The sequence below is a fragment of the Odontomachus brunneus genome, unplaced genomic scaffold (assembly GCF_010583005.1).
Source record: "Odontomachus brunneus isolate Ranch 3 - 2012 unplaced genomic scaffold, Obru_v1 Obru_scaffold_083, whole genome shotgun sequence".
Lineage (NCBI taxonomy): Eukaryota > Metazoa > Arthropoda > Insecta > Hymenoptera > Formicidae > Odontomachus > Odontomachus brunneus.
In genome coordinates this window covers 1,452,308-1,469,596 of record NW_022639533.1, presented here as the reverse complement: position 1 = coordinate 1,469,596, position 17,289 = coordinate 1,452,308, and the positions used below count along the sequence as shown (strand labels likewise).

Genomic DNA, 17,289 nt, shown 5'->3' with positions numbered 1-17,289 from the left:
CTGTCAGGTTGTTACAATTTTATGAACGCACTCGGTAACAACATACGAAATGGAGGTCATCGAATATTCTTTTTCAGATAAGATTACTGGCGTAACAAGGTCACAATGAGTTTACATACGTTATGTAAACATGTGTTATCGTAAATTACATTTTTGAAAAAAATTTTAAAAAGAAACCAAATGCACGTGCGTTAACATTATTTGTCTTTAAAAAAAATCATAAAAATCATTATTTGTCTTTAAAAAATCATTATAAATAAATTACAACAAAAGCTCAGAGTTAAAAGATATTTAAAAAAATATTATTAAAACAACCTTATTCAGATCAATTGTATTTTCGCAAATACTCTATTAAAAAATACGAGACAATTTTATACTCTCTACAAAAGTAATAATATCAAGAGGTTTACGCCAAGTACGAATAATTGATCATTTCAGTTTTTACTTTTATAAACATATGTGGTTTTGGCTATATAATATATTTATAAATTAAATATATTATTAATATACTAGTAACATATTATTAAATAAAAAATAAAATAATTAGAGAAATAATGTTGAAAAAAATTATAATAACTTACACAAAAAGCACTTGGCGTGTCTTTTTTTATAAGCAAACAGTTCTCTTATTTCAATAATTATCAAAATATTATATTGATTATCGATGTAATATTAAAAAAATACACGCCAAGTGCTTTGCGTCGGCCGCGAGCCTGTTGCTTGCGCTTGCACTTGGCTTCGCGATACTACTGCGTATCGCTTGATATGAATGTGGATTTTTTGCAACATTTTGATATTTAATTAAGATCTTATTTTAGAAATATACACTTTTTAACATTCTTTGTGTATATGATCTCGTTAATTAGGAGAAGATAAACTTGCATGTCTTGTATTAACAAGTTAGACTCATGGACATTAAAATATTAATGATAATAAATTATCTATACACCTGGTATAATATTTACTACTGTCTTTGTAAAACAGGTGTTTTACACACGTGAATTACACGCGTTGACAAATGGAAATAATAAAAGTCTTAATAAATTAGGAAAAAGAGGAATACTTGGAGACTGCAATAAAGATTATAATTATGATTGCATTTAGATATTCCTTGAATCATTGGTGTAATTTGTTTAAAATGACGGATGGCAGTTGGATCGCTTTAGTCATTATTGATTTGAAACATTCTTCGCAATAAGTGAATAGCAATAAGCTATATGTTTGTGCCTTTCTATCTTTCTACGCTCTCAATTTTCCACGTGTCTTTCTCGACTTTTCATGCCCTGGCGAATGCGTCTCGTCATATTTCAGAAATAGTGCGTGAATAGTGACCTCGACCTATGTAAATCGGGAAGAAACGAAAGCAAATCAGAAATGAATGGAATAAGTATGATAAATATGGCACATGGGACAAACATGGCAAGCATCGCGATATGGATCCAAGAGGAATAGATATACAATACAAAGGTAAAATGGAAAAAAGTTATCACAATGTCGATTTTATTTTATGTGAACTTTTAAAAATATATCTATATCATATCAAGGAAGATAAATTGCGTAATATTGAAAATCATTTAAGTAGATCTTTTGAAGAATAATCAAACATAGTAATTTGGGAACCCAGACTGACGAGACACAAAAATCGATGCTCTTTTTAAGCCCTAAAACATTAAAGCGTGCGCGCGCACTTAGCAAAATTTTCACTTAGATCTTATTGAGATTTGCAATGTTGATGAAAACATTGATACTCATTTGTTCACGTAGAACTCCTTTCATTCTGGATTAACGCCATCAATGCCAAAGAATAAAATAAAACCAAATAAAAATAAACACCAAAGGCTCGTCTACAATGCGCGGAATAAACTCAAAGTAAGTTTAGTAAAGCAAAAATAATTTACTCCACAACTTATACCGAGCTTACTCCGCATATTGTAGACAAGCCTTAATAAACGAGCCAAAGAACTTCTTATTCCAATTTTTCAATGTTTGTGATCAATTTCATTGTGTTCAATGTGCATTTTCGATAAGTCTAAACTGCAACTGGAGAAAGTGGCATTAAGCATCCATTTGCAAGGATAATAATCTATGTAATGTCACGTTTCAAGATTCTCCATTGGTCTTTCATGTTCGATATAATTTGCAAGGTTAATGTAGAACCAAATTTCGACTCGGCTAGTCTTACTATTGTTAAGCAAAATTCATGCAGAACGCTGGCGCCTAGCTTAATCTTCCTTTTCTCTCTATTCATCGGTGTCCCGGTTCGTCGCGGTTCAAGGATAAGGTGAGTCGACATGAATGATGATCGAACGCCTTTGAATTAATAGAATTTCAATTTATTAAGTTTCTTTTCCCTAGCCGTCAGTGTCTTGATTCTCATTTATAAAGGTATTATATGGCCGCAGCAGTAGCAACTAATAATCGTATTCGTAATAATCGTGATCAATTATAATAATACAACTAATGGTAATAATTATAATTAATAATTACTCGTGATCATAATAATAGCGATCAATGGCGATGCATTACATGGACAACTGCATCTTCAATCGTCGTCCTCGTCGTCTCCCGATGCACAGAAATCGTTCATCCGCACGGATTCTCGGACGAAAAAAAGGGAAAAAAGAAAGTAAACTTACGTATATTCGATAAAAAGGAAAAAAAAGAAAAAAACAGCTAGGCGATATCTCAAAAGTATTTATCTGTATCTGACTAGACAAATGACGAAGCCCCTTACGTTCCTAAGTGGCGCAATCGCCGCACAGCAATTCATAGGTTATCGGATTAATCTTGTACCTCAAAAACCGGCATAATAGCCTTAACACTTCTATCATTAGATTTACTACGATTTTCAGTCGTGTGCATACGCGCGTACACGGCTGAAAATCGTGATTGATAAAGGCGTAATTAAGGCGATTACGTCAGCTTCTGCACGCGGTACATGGAAACATTCGTCTCGCAACAAACGCGGAAGCGTGGATGACGTCGCCGCGATCGACGGATCCTTTATGAGAAGCCAGGCCTTCATTCATGTGCTTCTACAAACGGCTGGAAGAAGATGAGGACACGCGACACACGTATGCCAATAGTCTCGCGGAAGGATCCAACTGTAAATTTGAGACATTGTAGTCCAAGTCTCGTCACGAAATAATGGCTATAAGTTTCAGCAAGTTTCCAATATTTCACTCTTTTAGAATTAATTGGAGAAGAGCAGCCGCGCCCGACGATTTAATGCGACAACTCGACGGTTGCATTGATAGCGCGATGAGATGGCTATTCAATGCCGATTTAAAACAATAATAATTTTTTCATGGGTCTTTCTTTGGTGATTTCTTTAGGTCTCATCGCGTTTGAATCGACTTGGATGATTTCTTCCGCCGATCAGCGACGACTACGACGCGTTTCCTCAGAGGATTCCTAGACTCGTACGTTCCACTTTCCCGTGATCCCGCAGCGTCAGGTGCACAATCGACGGTTGAATCGTGCAAATGCAGTTGCAACACAGCCTTCGTATATTAAATCGGCCAAGGACATTACGTTCGGTCAAAAGAGATTCGCTTAACGACGCGGGGAGAGATAAGAAAGAAGAGAGGAAACTTGAGAGACAATTAAAAGAAATACGATAAACCTCATGTCGGTGATATGACGAGTAACATTTTGCCGGAATTATATCGCCAGCGAAATAAAAAGCATTATCTGTGACTTGTAATTAAAATGTTGCAAATTATCAACAGGCCATAAAAAATGAATACTGTAACAATAACGCCTTATTATGATTGTCGCTCGTAATCGTCCAATTAAACAGTCCTATCGTTCGACTCTGAATAAACACGCGACTTATGTGAGAGAACGGTTAGGTTTTTCTTTTTCTTTTCTCTTCTTTTTTTATGTCTCTCTCATATAAATCGTCTTATTACAATAACTCCAACTATCGAGACATTACGTAAATTTCGTTGCTCCAATGGTGAGAGAATTTATCTGGATAAGATAGAGTCTCTTTTTTTTTCTCTCTCTCTCTCTCACATAAGTACCTACATCATATCACCGAGATAGGGTATATCTATGTAAGGGTGGCACAACGCACAGTTTCTCTCTGAATATTTCTCCGCCTCGGTTTTATTTATACCATTATCCACGACAACCACGACTATAGATGACGTCGCGACCGACGATCGTACGAAAATGGCAACGACACATGTTCGAATATAATACAGAATAGAGTAGTATACTAGTAACGTTAGTAGCACTGCTTAACTTCGTTTTCGCATTTTATGTCTCCTCGGAGAAAATTCCCCCTGTATCTCGATCCGTGAGCGTGTGAAATAGTAGTACATATCGATAACTTTCTAATTGTTACGAGCGAAATTCATGTCGCATGTCAACGAACGGCTTTGCACCCTCTCGCATATCACTTTCACAATCAGTGCTGATGATATAAGTCCCCGACGAAATTCCGGGGCTGATCTTCGGGACAAGTGGCGACACTGTGTCTCGCCGAGACGGTACCTTTTCTCCGAGGAGACGACGATCGTCTTGTACCCTGATCGGTGTTCTAACGTAATCTAACACGACAAGCCGCGATATTAGACCCGGCAGTGACGATAATGCCAACCACTACTAAGTAGTCTCTCGCTGTATATTAGGAAATACGATCTCGCCTCCCCCGCTCGCAGTTAGAGCGGCGGGACTGACGACTCCGTCTGTTCTTTCTCCGAAAGTGTTAGACCAAAGTGAGAAACGAGATGGACGCGAGGAGCTTAACGGCCTTCCTGACAACGGACCTCCCTCGCGCATCTCACAACAAGCGCTTACTAGTAGTCGTTGTAGTAATTATCTCTGTTACTGATCACGCGCACTACTAGTAGTCATCATGCGCGCACTGACGTGCTTGAATATATCGAGTAGAGCTACGAGATTTCCGGACGCTTCCGATTACTGTCAGTGCCTATGGGGTAGCGAGGTGACGTCACCGATCGCGCAGGAAATTGTTCCGCAGTCACTGAGTGACGGTACATGCATTGTGACAATAATATTGATCGTATTAGGCACGCATAAAGCTTCCACCGGACCGCAAACGATCGAAGTCTCGATCGCAAACGTTCGATATCATCGAACGAGGTGAGAGAGAAAGAGAAGAATGAGTCAATGAGTGGATAAAGAGAGAAGAGGAGAGATAAATAAATAGATAGAGATAGATAGAGATAGATAGATAGATAAAAAGAGAGAAGGAGGGGAGAGAGAGAGAGAGAGAGACGGGGGAGGAAAATCGGGTTTATCTCTCTCGACATGTGTTCTTCTGATTGCATACATATGGCAAAATATCTCGATAACTGAACGGGGAGCAGACAAAAACTCGATGTTGAGAAACGATATTTCGCTGTTATAGTGACTGAAAGTATTCGCCTGAACATTCGACCGTTGAAATAACTCGATTAAGAAAACTGAAAAAGATTGACTAAATAAGGATTACACTTCTGAATAGAAATCCTTCTATTCCTGCAACTGAGTTACCGTATCCTATCTCCAGACAACGAAAAATTGATTATATGAATTGAGCGTTTCTTCCGTGCAGGAGCTGATTGTTCCTCGCGAAGAAATCCGTCTTCGTTTACCAGACTCACGAAGCAGACGAGCTCGACACTTTTTATAATATTAAATGTTAGGCTAGTTGAAGATCGATTGGTTTTGAGATCGACAATAGGTCTCGAAAGACTCACGGGAGAATGATCTTATTAGTTTTTTTCGATCGATTCGAAGCCAAACTCGTTAAGTGTATTATTATGTTCGGCGTGTCCACTTAAGGGATCAAGTTCTATGAGATGTAGAATAATAAAAACGAACATTATATACATAGAAATATCCGCTATATACTTTACGCGGATACGGTTCTGGTTCTGTTAATTGTTGATCTGATTTCATTATCGGTCTACCTACCTGTCTGAGAGAAGGAGAAAGAGAGAGATGAGAAAAAAAATAAATGAGTGAATAGATAGATATAGATAAATAGATAGATAGAGGAGGAAAAGAGAAAGAGAGAGGGGCGCGGGGGAAGAAAGGGAAAAAGAGATTCAATCTGTCTAAAAATATATATATCGCCTTTCTAGATGAATGAATAGAATTCTACTCCGAAGACGTCGACGTAATTCTCAGATGTATTTTTCAATATGAGGTCAACACTTGGTACAATTTTTATAGTCGAAATTATTATTCGTTATTAGAACTAATTGACTCGAATCTTTGATTAATGTCACTCGTCTCTTTTCGATATTTCACATTCGATGATTTCTCTGTCAATTGACCCTCGGTACGTTTTCTCCGGATCACATTCGTCGGTAGAGATAAGTCGAGTTTAATTATCGCCGTTCGCAACCGCGCTGGGCCCCTACACATGTAATATTTCTCCCGTTTCGTTTTTTTTCTTTTCCTTTTTTTACAAAATCCTTGTTTGTGTGTGATCGACGATCATACGTTTTTACATACAAAGAACAAGTAAGGTCTCGAGATTGTACAAAAGCGTTTCTGCATGATGCACATCGTTTTTATTCTCGCGGCGGGGGGAGGGGGGACACCACCCTCGGTCTTTCGTTTTGGTTCGTGTGAAGTAAGGCGATGCCGTTGCCGGTGTGTGTGTATGTGTGTGTGTGTGTGTGTTACGTACAACGATATTCTCGTTCGATGGGATCGATCCGCGTGCCGATCACTTTATAATGAACTTTGCCAAGCAAAGTGTACAGCGCCGATCGATCGATCAACGATTCATCTCCACCGTCAGCCTTCGTTCACCGATGAGCGCTCGCGCGTCTCGAAAGTCATTTCGCCGTATATACTATACGTTATATCAATAATACATTAGATCATACGTCTACTTACAATGTAGTCGAATACTATTTCGAAGGGCATAGGGCAAAAAGGATGTAAAGTCCCTTTCCTAGAGAATTATAATTTACTCGGGCTCAATGAGGGACGATATATAATAAGAACTCCGGACGTACGGTTTTCACGCAAAGAAGCCGCAATATAAAAATAAGTTGTACGAAAGAAGTCGACACCTTAAGATATACATATATTAAATTCTGGTTGTAGAGTAACGTATACTGATATGTTTAATAAATAACCTCTGTCAGTGCGCTTAACGTTCGTTAACTCGGTGATATCAAGGAAATCCGATAAACCGATCGCGCGGCGATAAAATTATATGACGAATATCGCGCGACAATTAAGCAAACTACATAGCCCTACAAATTATGGCGTTACTCAATGACGAAATGAGAGATTGTGGATTGTGACACCGCGGAATACGAGCGGGCGACATCACGGCGGGGGAAAAAAACACGAAAACAATTCGGTGTCTCGCGCGTAAGTCCTGCGTGCAATTGTAGCAGTGTCGCGCGCTATCAAACCAAACACGGGGATTTCTCGTCGCGAATTCTCTTGCCGCGTGACGCGCCGAGAGATCAACAATAAAACACGGACTTTAGTCCTCATTTACTCGTGCCCTTCGCGATACAAAGCGCCGGTCCACGTGTGTACGTGTGTGTATGTGTGTGTACGCGCGCGCTGTCGAAACCGAGACGTCGCGCCGAAAGGAACAGACAGGAGAGAAGATCGATCAGGAGGAATTTTCGCACGGGGAATTTTCACACGGGGAAAATGCGACGAACGACAAAGGGACGCTCTTGGATGTTGTCGCGCGAAGCGCCGGCGTGGCCGCCGGCGATTATTCGTTAGTGCCTCTTTGACTGTCCTGCTTCGTTTTCTTTGTTTGTTTATTGTTTCTTTTAGCGTCCGTTTATAAATAGTTTAGACCGTACGGAGTGATTGTTATCGGTGATTCCGCGCGCCCTCGGTTCGTCGTGTGTGTCACGTGTGTATGTATTGTGAGTGTGTTCGTTTAATTAATTGTAATATATATGTTCGCCTTCCTCTCTCTAATATAATACTATAACATTACAGGACTATATACAATCCGAGTAACAGCGTTATCCTTTGTTATTGTTGTTATTATTGTTATTTTAATATTATTATTTTTTTTATATGTATAATTACTATAATTAATATTATTCTCCTCGTCGCGCTAACCCTAACTCTCCCCCTACCAATAGTCCGGCGCGGCCGCGTCGTCGCGCTGTGTGTCGCGTGTGTGTAACGTACGAAATGCTTAAGGCGCAGAATACAACCCGTTATATCTCACCGATGGCAACCTGTCATCGTTACGATGAAGAAGTTCGTGAACTCACGGTCAATCTCTCTCTCTCTGGATGAATGATACTGAGGTGCGCGCTGAGACGTCAGTTCCTTCGTCGCAGACGCACGCGTCATTAATTACTAATTACGCGATTGTTCAACTGCACCCGCGTCGCCGCGGTGACTGGACGACCTGTCTTACAATGCCTACAATGAGTCGTACGAGTGCGAAGATACTCGCGTCGTTGATGTCTCCCGAACGAGTGGCTAAAACGAGCGCTGTATGTACGTCGCAAGTATTCTACGCTGCTATCCTAGTGAATCCTTTGAGTCTTCGTCGACGGTAACGATATCGGTAAAAGGAAAAAAAGCTCTCCCCGTTTTGGGATATAATGGGTCATTTTCAGTTTTGAGACACGTGTCTGTATGTCTGCCGTTGTGTTTGTGTGTATGTATGTGTTTCCTTTGTCATCAGTCTCTCAGTTTCGCCCGAATTAGCGGAGTGAATGTCGCATTCGTTCTCTTCACCCTCTCTTCTGCTCAGAAAACGCAGTGTTCTCTGTTTTTTCCTCGTCGTAGCTGCTCTTGTCTTCTTTTAATTTTACTTTTTCCATCCCTGATTCACCAGAAGTCTTCTTTTCGCGTTCCCGATTCGACAATAACGCGGTATTCCCACGTACGGAGTTTCTTCGTCAAAGTTCATTTAATTCGTATAAAATCACGCGTGAGACAGCGGCTTTGCTGAATTGGCAGCTAGGGTTCGACTCGTAACTCAATTTCCTGCAGATATAAAATTTCTCTCACGCATCACGTATTACATTTGACACCGATCGAAATAAGAGTATGAGTAAAAATACTTCGTCAAGTAGCCACAGAACATGTCACTCCTGCGAGACCTTGGAAAATTATTTAACACAAACAGCTAAGTATCAATTACCATTTCAGTCGCTTGAAATATATTGCTATAAATAATTTTAACTGATACCTCGGCTCATTGATATTGTTACGTAAATTATGTTAATTGATTTCCATTTAATTTACAATAATTTGCAGTAATTTTGCAAATTTGCGATCAACTGTTCAAATAATCGCCAACGTGATGATAATCGAGACAGTTTTAAAAATAGCTTTTACTACTTTAGCTTTAGTATTTTTGTCGTGCGATCTTACATTTATGATCGTCTGAAGTTCACTTTGAGACGCTACGCAACGTAGCCAATGAAATCACTCTTACAGCATCCTAAACGAACACTTGAGACAATTTGGAATATAAGATCAGACTATAAATAACTCAATACTATGCTATAGATCAGACTGCAAATAATTCAATGTTTAATATCTTACGATGAAGTGCAGAATCGACGAATACGAGCCGAAGAGAGAAATGATCCTTTTCCACTTGCGAATCCCTTTTCTTCTTCTCATCCCACGGAAAAGCCCACCCGGCCACGAGGCGCGATAGCTGTCGACCCGACCAATTAGTCAGATTACAAATTAAGCGGTGTTTACACGTTACTATCCAATTATTGCACATTCAACGAACGGATTACCGTTGAGTCCTCGGATGCCGCGAGACTCCCTCGTTTTCTCTCTCACGAACGCTACGTAGCAGCCTCCAGAGATTCATTACGTCCTACTTAATTACGAGTTAACTCCTTCCCTCTTGTGTCGCCTCTCTCCCCTCATATAATTTTCATGTTACATGTGTACGTGTCCTTCGTATGTTCCGTGTGTATTTATATATAATCATACGAATATACGCGGCGGGTGTTCTCTCACTTCCCTCTCGTGTCTTCTTCTCGGTAATCCTTTGGCGAATTCAGCTAACTTGTTCGTCGCGTTAAGAGAGCACCGAGTTTCTCAACAGTTTTCGGCTTACACAGTACGATTTCGGCGAATAACTACAGCTTTATGTTTGATTTCGGGCTAATATCCGAACAGAACTTTCATGTGAGATGTTCACTGTTAAAAATGGAGGTTAAAAATGGAGGAGTGTCCTGTGGAATTGGCCAAAGAATTCACGGCCGAGAGAGACACAGTTGTGTAAGTAGCGCAACACCCTCCACACGCGTTTATTCATTAATTTATTCATTTCTTTATTTATTTATATATATATTTTTATATATATTTATATATTTATATATTTATATATATATATATATGTTTCTCTCATTAGTGCCTACTTATTGTTAGTTAAAGAGGAATGTAGTCGTAGTGGTCGTGTTGGGTTGAGCGAGATAAAGAATCGTTCGAGCTAGCCGGCACGTTCATCGTCCGGGTGTCCGACTGATAATTATAACGGGAGGCCCTAATCACGGTACAGCGAGGGAGTCGCAAGTCTCCCCATGCGTCGCTCGGAGTTTGATGATTACGATAGCTAGGCCCTTCGTCGCGTTTACGGCTAAAATGTCCTTCTTAAGATGAGTGTTTATGGACGTGAATGTGTGTACTTTATGTGTGTGTGTGTGTGTGTGTGCTTTGTATGCCTGTATCTGTGTGTGCACCTGTGTGGACTCAGTGTTATCGCGTCTTCAATTATCTCTCTCGATATAATTAACATCGCTTAGGCTATTGTTGGTAGGCGAGATTAAACGCTTAACTTCTGATCTGGTTAATAGACTTCCGTGCTACGCTCGGTTCGTGGATGCGCTTCGAGTGTCCATCGGGCCGAGACGACTACACGTGCCATCGGCGATCGCTTCGCGTGTGTTCACGTACGAGTGTGTTCGTACGTTCGTTTGTTCGTACGCGTTTACGAGAGATTTCGAGCGGATCTCTTACGTTCATTCTGAGATTCTGAGAGCGACGACGATCGTGCATACGACAGGACGTATGACAGTACATGGGCGAGTCGTCCAAGGAAGAAAGATGAGAACGACAAATGACACACAAAACTCAGAGGAGAATCGACACTTCGAGGAGTTTGTCAATTTATATTGACTCGTTATATTAAATAAATATACGGTAACAAATGAAGTCTTCAAGGTGAATACTCGTCGTACATCTCGCGAACTTGGCGCGCCACTTCGCGACGATGACCCGAGTTCGCGTTTTGCGTTCTGTACTTGGGTGATCGTCCGCTTCGTGTGTGACTCCAGCTCCGCGAGAACCGATCCGTCGGTTACGAAAGTACGTGACGGGCCAAGTGCTGAGGAACGGTCGGTTTGTATGCCTTCTCGTGATCGTGAACTCGCGCTGCTTAGTGTCCGCTGAAAGTCAGCATCGAGAGAAAGAAAGAAAGAGAGAGAAAGAGAGAGGATTAATTACTCAGCGCTCAGAGACGGAAGCTCGGGATCCGTCAGCGTTACATCCGTCAGCTCTAGCCGCAGGTACATTCGACGGTTTTAGCCGATTTATACGCGAGGATCGGAAAGATCGCAAACGGCTCGTGTAAATCCTCCTCGGTACAGTGGCCTTTTAAGTACAGTGCACGCACAAAGTGTACATAGATACCACGGACACGCGTCGTCCCTACTGCCGTTGATTGCCCTCGTCGAAGAGGGACGTCTGTTGTACGTCACCAAAAACACGATGCAACTGGCAGCGTTGATACAAACTGCGATTGCTCGAGTATTTCCACCGATCCCCCTCTCCCCCTTTTGCGGAGCGGGAGACGCGCTGAATACTCTCTAAAATTGTTTCCGAGTGAAATTCCACTCGAGGAGTCGAGCGACTTTTCGCTTATATAGTACTTCGCTCTCTGAATCGTAGAGTGAAGATTTCCATCGAAGATTGAAATGTGAATGTGATGTGCACTTGTTTGCAGAATGATTTGACTTTTTCTTCGAATCTCAGTAGCTGATGTCGAAGGAGAAGTTTCCTTCAATGTGCTAAGGTACTTTCGTTGGATGTTGGATGAGTCTCGAAAATAATCGAATCGTTCCGCAAATGCCCAGATAGACTTACATAAATATTACGTCTTTATAATTTTTTTGATTACATTCATTGAAGTGAATATACTATTATACATTAACGTACATTTTTTGTTATATGGATACGAATTCATTAAAATTTACGTTCAGTATTTCATATTATATTTTACATGACATGTTGTTTTGAGCAAATTTTGATCACATATTTCTTTCATATTTCAGTTTATCATTTTATATGATAAATATGAGTGGCGTAAACTATTCATGAAGAAATGCAAAAGAAATTCGTTTAGAGCCAGGCTCAATAAATGTTTAATTTTGCTCAATTTAATTTATTTGTTAATGTTTTTGATGTTATATCTAATCCATTTGTTATTTATTAAATTTAAATGCCATTATACCGAATGGCGTACACCTGTCTATCTAGACGAGTGTAGAAGGACAAATTTGCCGATCGAGACATCCACTCGTGTGAGTCCAGAATCCGCCCTAATTTTGAGTTAAACACTCACCCTTACGATTCGGAGAGGCGGTTTACTTTCAAAAGCGCTTTGAGTGAATTTTCACTGATTTCGAGCGAGATTTTATTCTAAGAAATTTAGAGAGCACGACACTACGCTCCATTATCCGTGAACGACGAACGAGATCGCCGCGGTAAACGGGTCCTAATCCGCGGTGAAGTCCTCTACGACGCTTTTTCCCGTCGGCGACACACACACACACACACACACACACGCATCCACGCACGCACACACATACACATACAAACACTGTAAGTTACAAAGCCACTGTGTCCCTCGGTGGCGCGGCCCGACGCCTCATTCGAGCGCCGTGAATCGAGCATAGGTTCTTGCGAGGGTGGCTGAGGAAAACGCGAGGGAACCGAGCTGAACCGAGCTGAGCACGGATCCTCGGATCCCCGGTGGATTGAAACGAAATCCGTCCGGAGATAAGGTCGCGCCTATCCTACTACCCTTAAACGTTACTCTCTCAAGCGTAACTATTTCATCGTCAGATACGCGCTACGATGATTGTATATGCTCCGGGGCTCTACGTTGCCTATATTGTCGCGAGATATGATCCTCCGTATGGCGGATGCTTGGTAGTGTCAACGGACACCCGCGTTGCCATCGGCGTTGGCGATCGACAGTCAGGGGTGTTCGCTTAGAGATAACACCGTTGTCGGTGTATTCGTGAGAATCACTCGTATATCGGTAGAATACAGTACACACGTTCCTTCTTTACTTCATATATATGTATATATATATGAAGAATATATACATATACATATATTATATATAGGCGTAATTTTCTGTATCCTCCCCTGGTCGGGAATCAATTCCTTACGACAAATACACATATCGCCCCCGCTTCGCCGCCGCTTACGTACAATACATACAAGTTACGTGTTTAGCGGAACATCAACAATTTACTTTATAAGGCCCAAATATTGTGCGCTACTTGTTCAATCAAATACGCGAAAGGAGTTTGCGGAGTTCTGCAAAAGCGAATCTGCGCCCTCGGTTCGCTCGATCATGCTCGATCCACGGAGGACGCACGACGTCTTCGATTGACAATCGTTGCTGAGTGGAAGGTGGATTCGAGACACTTCGGTTTAGAACTTACAAGTATCTCACGACCGGAGCAATTTGTCATGCCGCTTATTTGTCGTGATTTAATAATTTATCCAAGAGTCGCATTATTCACCGCGCATTTTTTCGTATGGCTGCGACTTTTGGAAGTTTTATAATACGGTAAAGTTTTATAGTACGTAACGTGTGTGAAAGTACTGCTTGCGATATCTGTAATCTTTATGAACAATAACAATACTTTGTCGAAATATTTACTAACATACTCAACATCACGCGTGATGCAATAAAGCATTCAGCGTGATAATGAGTGACAAAGTGACATGTTTCAAGTCTGTACCAATTGTGATTTGTTTATTTTATATAACAATGTTTTCATTGATTAAATACTGAGAGAAAAATATTTGAAAATTTATTTGTGGGACAGTTTATTTCTGTGAATAAAAATAAATTTTCAAGTATTTCTTTTTCAGTGTACTAAGTGTGTTCTCTTCCTTAAAAGGGTAGGTACAAAGCGATGAGATCACGTTCAGTCTGAATTTCAATTTAAACCATCATATTATTGATACACATTGATTTAGACTGAAATTCAAGTACTTTGTGTAATGTTATCGGTTTATATTTACCGTTTTGAACAGGGCCGTAAATTTTTTGCGTAATAACGTTATACAATCGTGTGATAATGACAGAAAATAGCTCTCGGCTCTTTCCGATGCATTATTTCAAATCTGCCTTCCGGAAATTCCATACATATATAATAAAGTGACAACTAATTTCGTTCATTGCATCGATGCATTCAGGGAAGTATGCAAATGGCTCTTTTAAGAATCGATATACATGTGTGATAAGTTGTACAAGTAATAAGAAATTTCGACATTTAGAGTGCGTCTGATAATGATCTGAAGTTACGCACATCGATTTTTCCGGATTCACCACCTGAAGAGAACCACTTACGAAATATTCGTCTCGCGATTCAGATTGTCGCACAATATGTCGCTTACTTTCTTTCTTCCTTCCTTCCTCTCTCGCACCGATTGTCTCCCGAAGCGCGATCGGCACCGCGTCTCGACGCTCGTCTCGCAATGACGATCAAGGTGAAGATCACCGCAACTCGAGCGAGCGACTCAAGCGGAAAAGCGAATGTCTTGGACGCGCACGTGCTCACCGTCTTCTCAGCCAGAAATCCGGCCCGTTTAAAGTCCAGGCAGATCTCGACGTGTGTCGCTGTAACGGCGAATACATGGCTTCGCCCGCGACTCGATCGCGAATGGCGCGAGCTCGACGGCATCGGCGATCTCGATCTTAGGGATAGTATCTAGAGCCTAGGGACTAGGGCCAAGGTCACAGCAACGATTGTTAGATCTAGCTCCGTTGATGAGGTGACCACCGCTCCTCGAGGTTACCGGATGCGGATTACGGAAAACGGGTTCCGGAAGCAGGAACGAGTCTTCCTCGTGGCAGCGTGGCGGACGTCGACCCTCCGCGAGCGTCGATTGTCCCGTCGATCTCGTTCCTCCTCTTCTTCTCCTACTTCTCGCTTCATTTTCCTTCTCTTCCTCCTCCTTTTCCTTGCGAACTGTCGATCTCGCCTCTTACCTTCCCCGCCAACGACACAGACGGACGACGCGCGTCGGGTGACACCGGGAGACTCCACGGGTCACCCTTATGCGGGACGATATCCCTTCTTCACGCGCTCTAGAATGCCTTGCCAAATGTCGGGTTCTTCCTTTTCTATCTTCCTCTAGATCCACGGCCCTCAAGTGGCGCTGTCGAGGACAACGGACTTCCTGCTGCCCTTGCGACGACGATCGACCAGTTGGCGCATTTGCACGGCGACGTTCGCGGGCGATGGGCCAGGTTCGTCGATCGCCGAAGTGGCCAAAAGCACCGCGAAGGTTGGTGACGACGATGACGAGGAAGAGGAGAAAGAAGCGTCGCCGCGGCGGCCGATGGCGCTTCTTGATTGGCGTCGCGACCTGTGTCCGTCGGTGAACGTCGCGTACGGTGTCCTCGTCGTCGTCGCCGACGACGCCGAGGACCGCTCTGACGCCGCCGACGACGTCGACGAGTTCCCGACGGGGTGCTGGTATCTCGTGTTTGGCGATACTTGTTGATACGACCTGGCGAGACGGTCGTCTCCCTGCTGAACTCGTAGCGTGGCGAGCGAGTCGCGCGGGCTCGCGCGAGGTTTCCTGAGGTTGTCGTTGCTGATGCTGGAGGATGACGGGTACGGGAACGACGAGACGGTGGAGGTAGTGCTCGTGGCGGTGGTGTCGGTGGTGCGTGTGGTGCCGGATGTGCCGGTGACCGCTGATAAATCTGTTTCCGGTGCACTGTGGCCCAGCGGCAACCCCACAGGGTCCGATGGATGGCGTACGTGAGACTCAGGAGTAGCGACTGGAGAACGTTGCTGCTTGTTGTTGCCCACACCGCTAGCGCAGCCGTAATCGTAGCTGCAGCAAAGCTGCCCGTCCTACGGAGAGGTTCGTGGGACACTGGGTTAGCCACGGCGGAGGGAACTAGGGGTGCGTTTTTGGTTCGTCTTGGTTCATCAACTCCGGGTCGGAAAGTCTCGAATGGCATGATACACATGAGAGGTATGCACGACGGGCGTGGTAAGCTCGAATTATGGCACGTCGTGAATAAAAGAATGCGAATGTATGCCACGTGTGAGTGCGAAGTCGCGACGGTGAGAGCTGGTTCGTGATGTTTTAAGCCGAGAGATATAAAGGGATACTTTTCGACTATAAATTGACTTCACAGTCCTGACCAGGTTGATCTAAGTCAGTTATTTAGGTTATGCAAGATGATGCTATCGGGTTCAGATAAGTCATGTGACGTAGTGTGACAATCAGGAACTTATTAATAATCAGGATTCGACGATATCATTTTATACAAACCAGATTGAGATCAACCTCATCAGAAGCACACAGAAAAAAGAGTTTGGTTAAATTAATGTGATATTTTTGGTTAAGCAAGTTTTGGTGAAAATAAACAGACTTTCTAGTTTCTAATAAAATATATCTAATCAGAATTTTTTAAATAAAAATATTAAAGAGTTAATTTTAAACAAAATAATTATATATTATACCTTAAGAAAAACAACTTTCAGTTAAAAAAATAATAAAATTTTTAGTAAAAAATATGGGTGTAATTTAATTTGTAACTAAATGGTTACTTTAACCAGAAAAACATTATGATTCCGTTCGTTTCTCACCAAACAGTCTGATTAATGTATTTCATTAAATTCAAATTAATTCAACCAATCTTTTTCCGCGCATGGAATAAATTTCTAATCGAGTTCTTGATCAAAGTTTAGATTCACATTCATTGCGGTAATGCAATGACAATGTACTAGTGAGTGAAAATCTGTTTCTTAAAATGCACGATATCCGGATATGAACTGCAATGGTTTTTACGTATCAACACGCTTTTCGTGGAGGAATTTTTTGTTTTTGACGCGACGCTAAAGAATTGTTTGAATATGTATCTACTTGGAATATATGATGCCAGAATATTTTGCTTCTCACTTTACAAGAGTTTTTCTCCAAATATCATGAAGTGTCAAGGACGTTGGCGCTTTAATCATCCGTCGGTTTCGTTTGCGATCGATTACCCAACACGCTAAGACTTTCCGACCTGCAGTG

The 17,289-nt window shown here is 41.8% G+C and overlaps 1 protein-coding gene across 4 annotated transcripts in view; it reads right to left on the bottom strand.

Annotated features, from left to right (window-relative positions):
• Positions 1 to 4,023: 4,023 nt before the first annotated feature.
• LOC116847838 (protein kinase C-binding protein NELL1-like) overlaps positions 4,024 to 17,289 on the bottom strand; it is a 105,446-nt gene continuing 92,180 nt past the window's right edge. For all 4 annotated transcript variants that reach the window (XM_032823262.1, XM_032823263.1, XM_032823264.1 and 1 more), the window contains one exon: positions 4,024 to 16,115. In XM_032823262.1, coding sequence (XP_032679153.1) covers positions 15,374 to 16,115 — 742 coding nt within the window. In that variant the 3' untranslated portion in view covers positions 4,024 to 15,373. The remainder of the gene's footprint in view (positions 16,116 to 17,289) is intronic.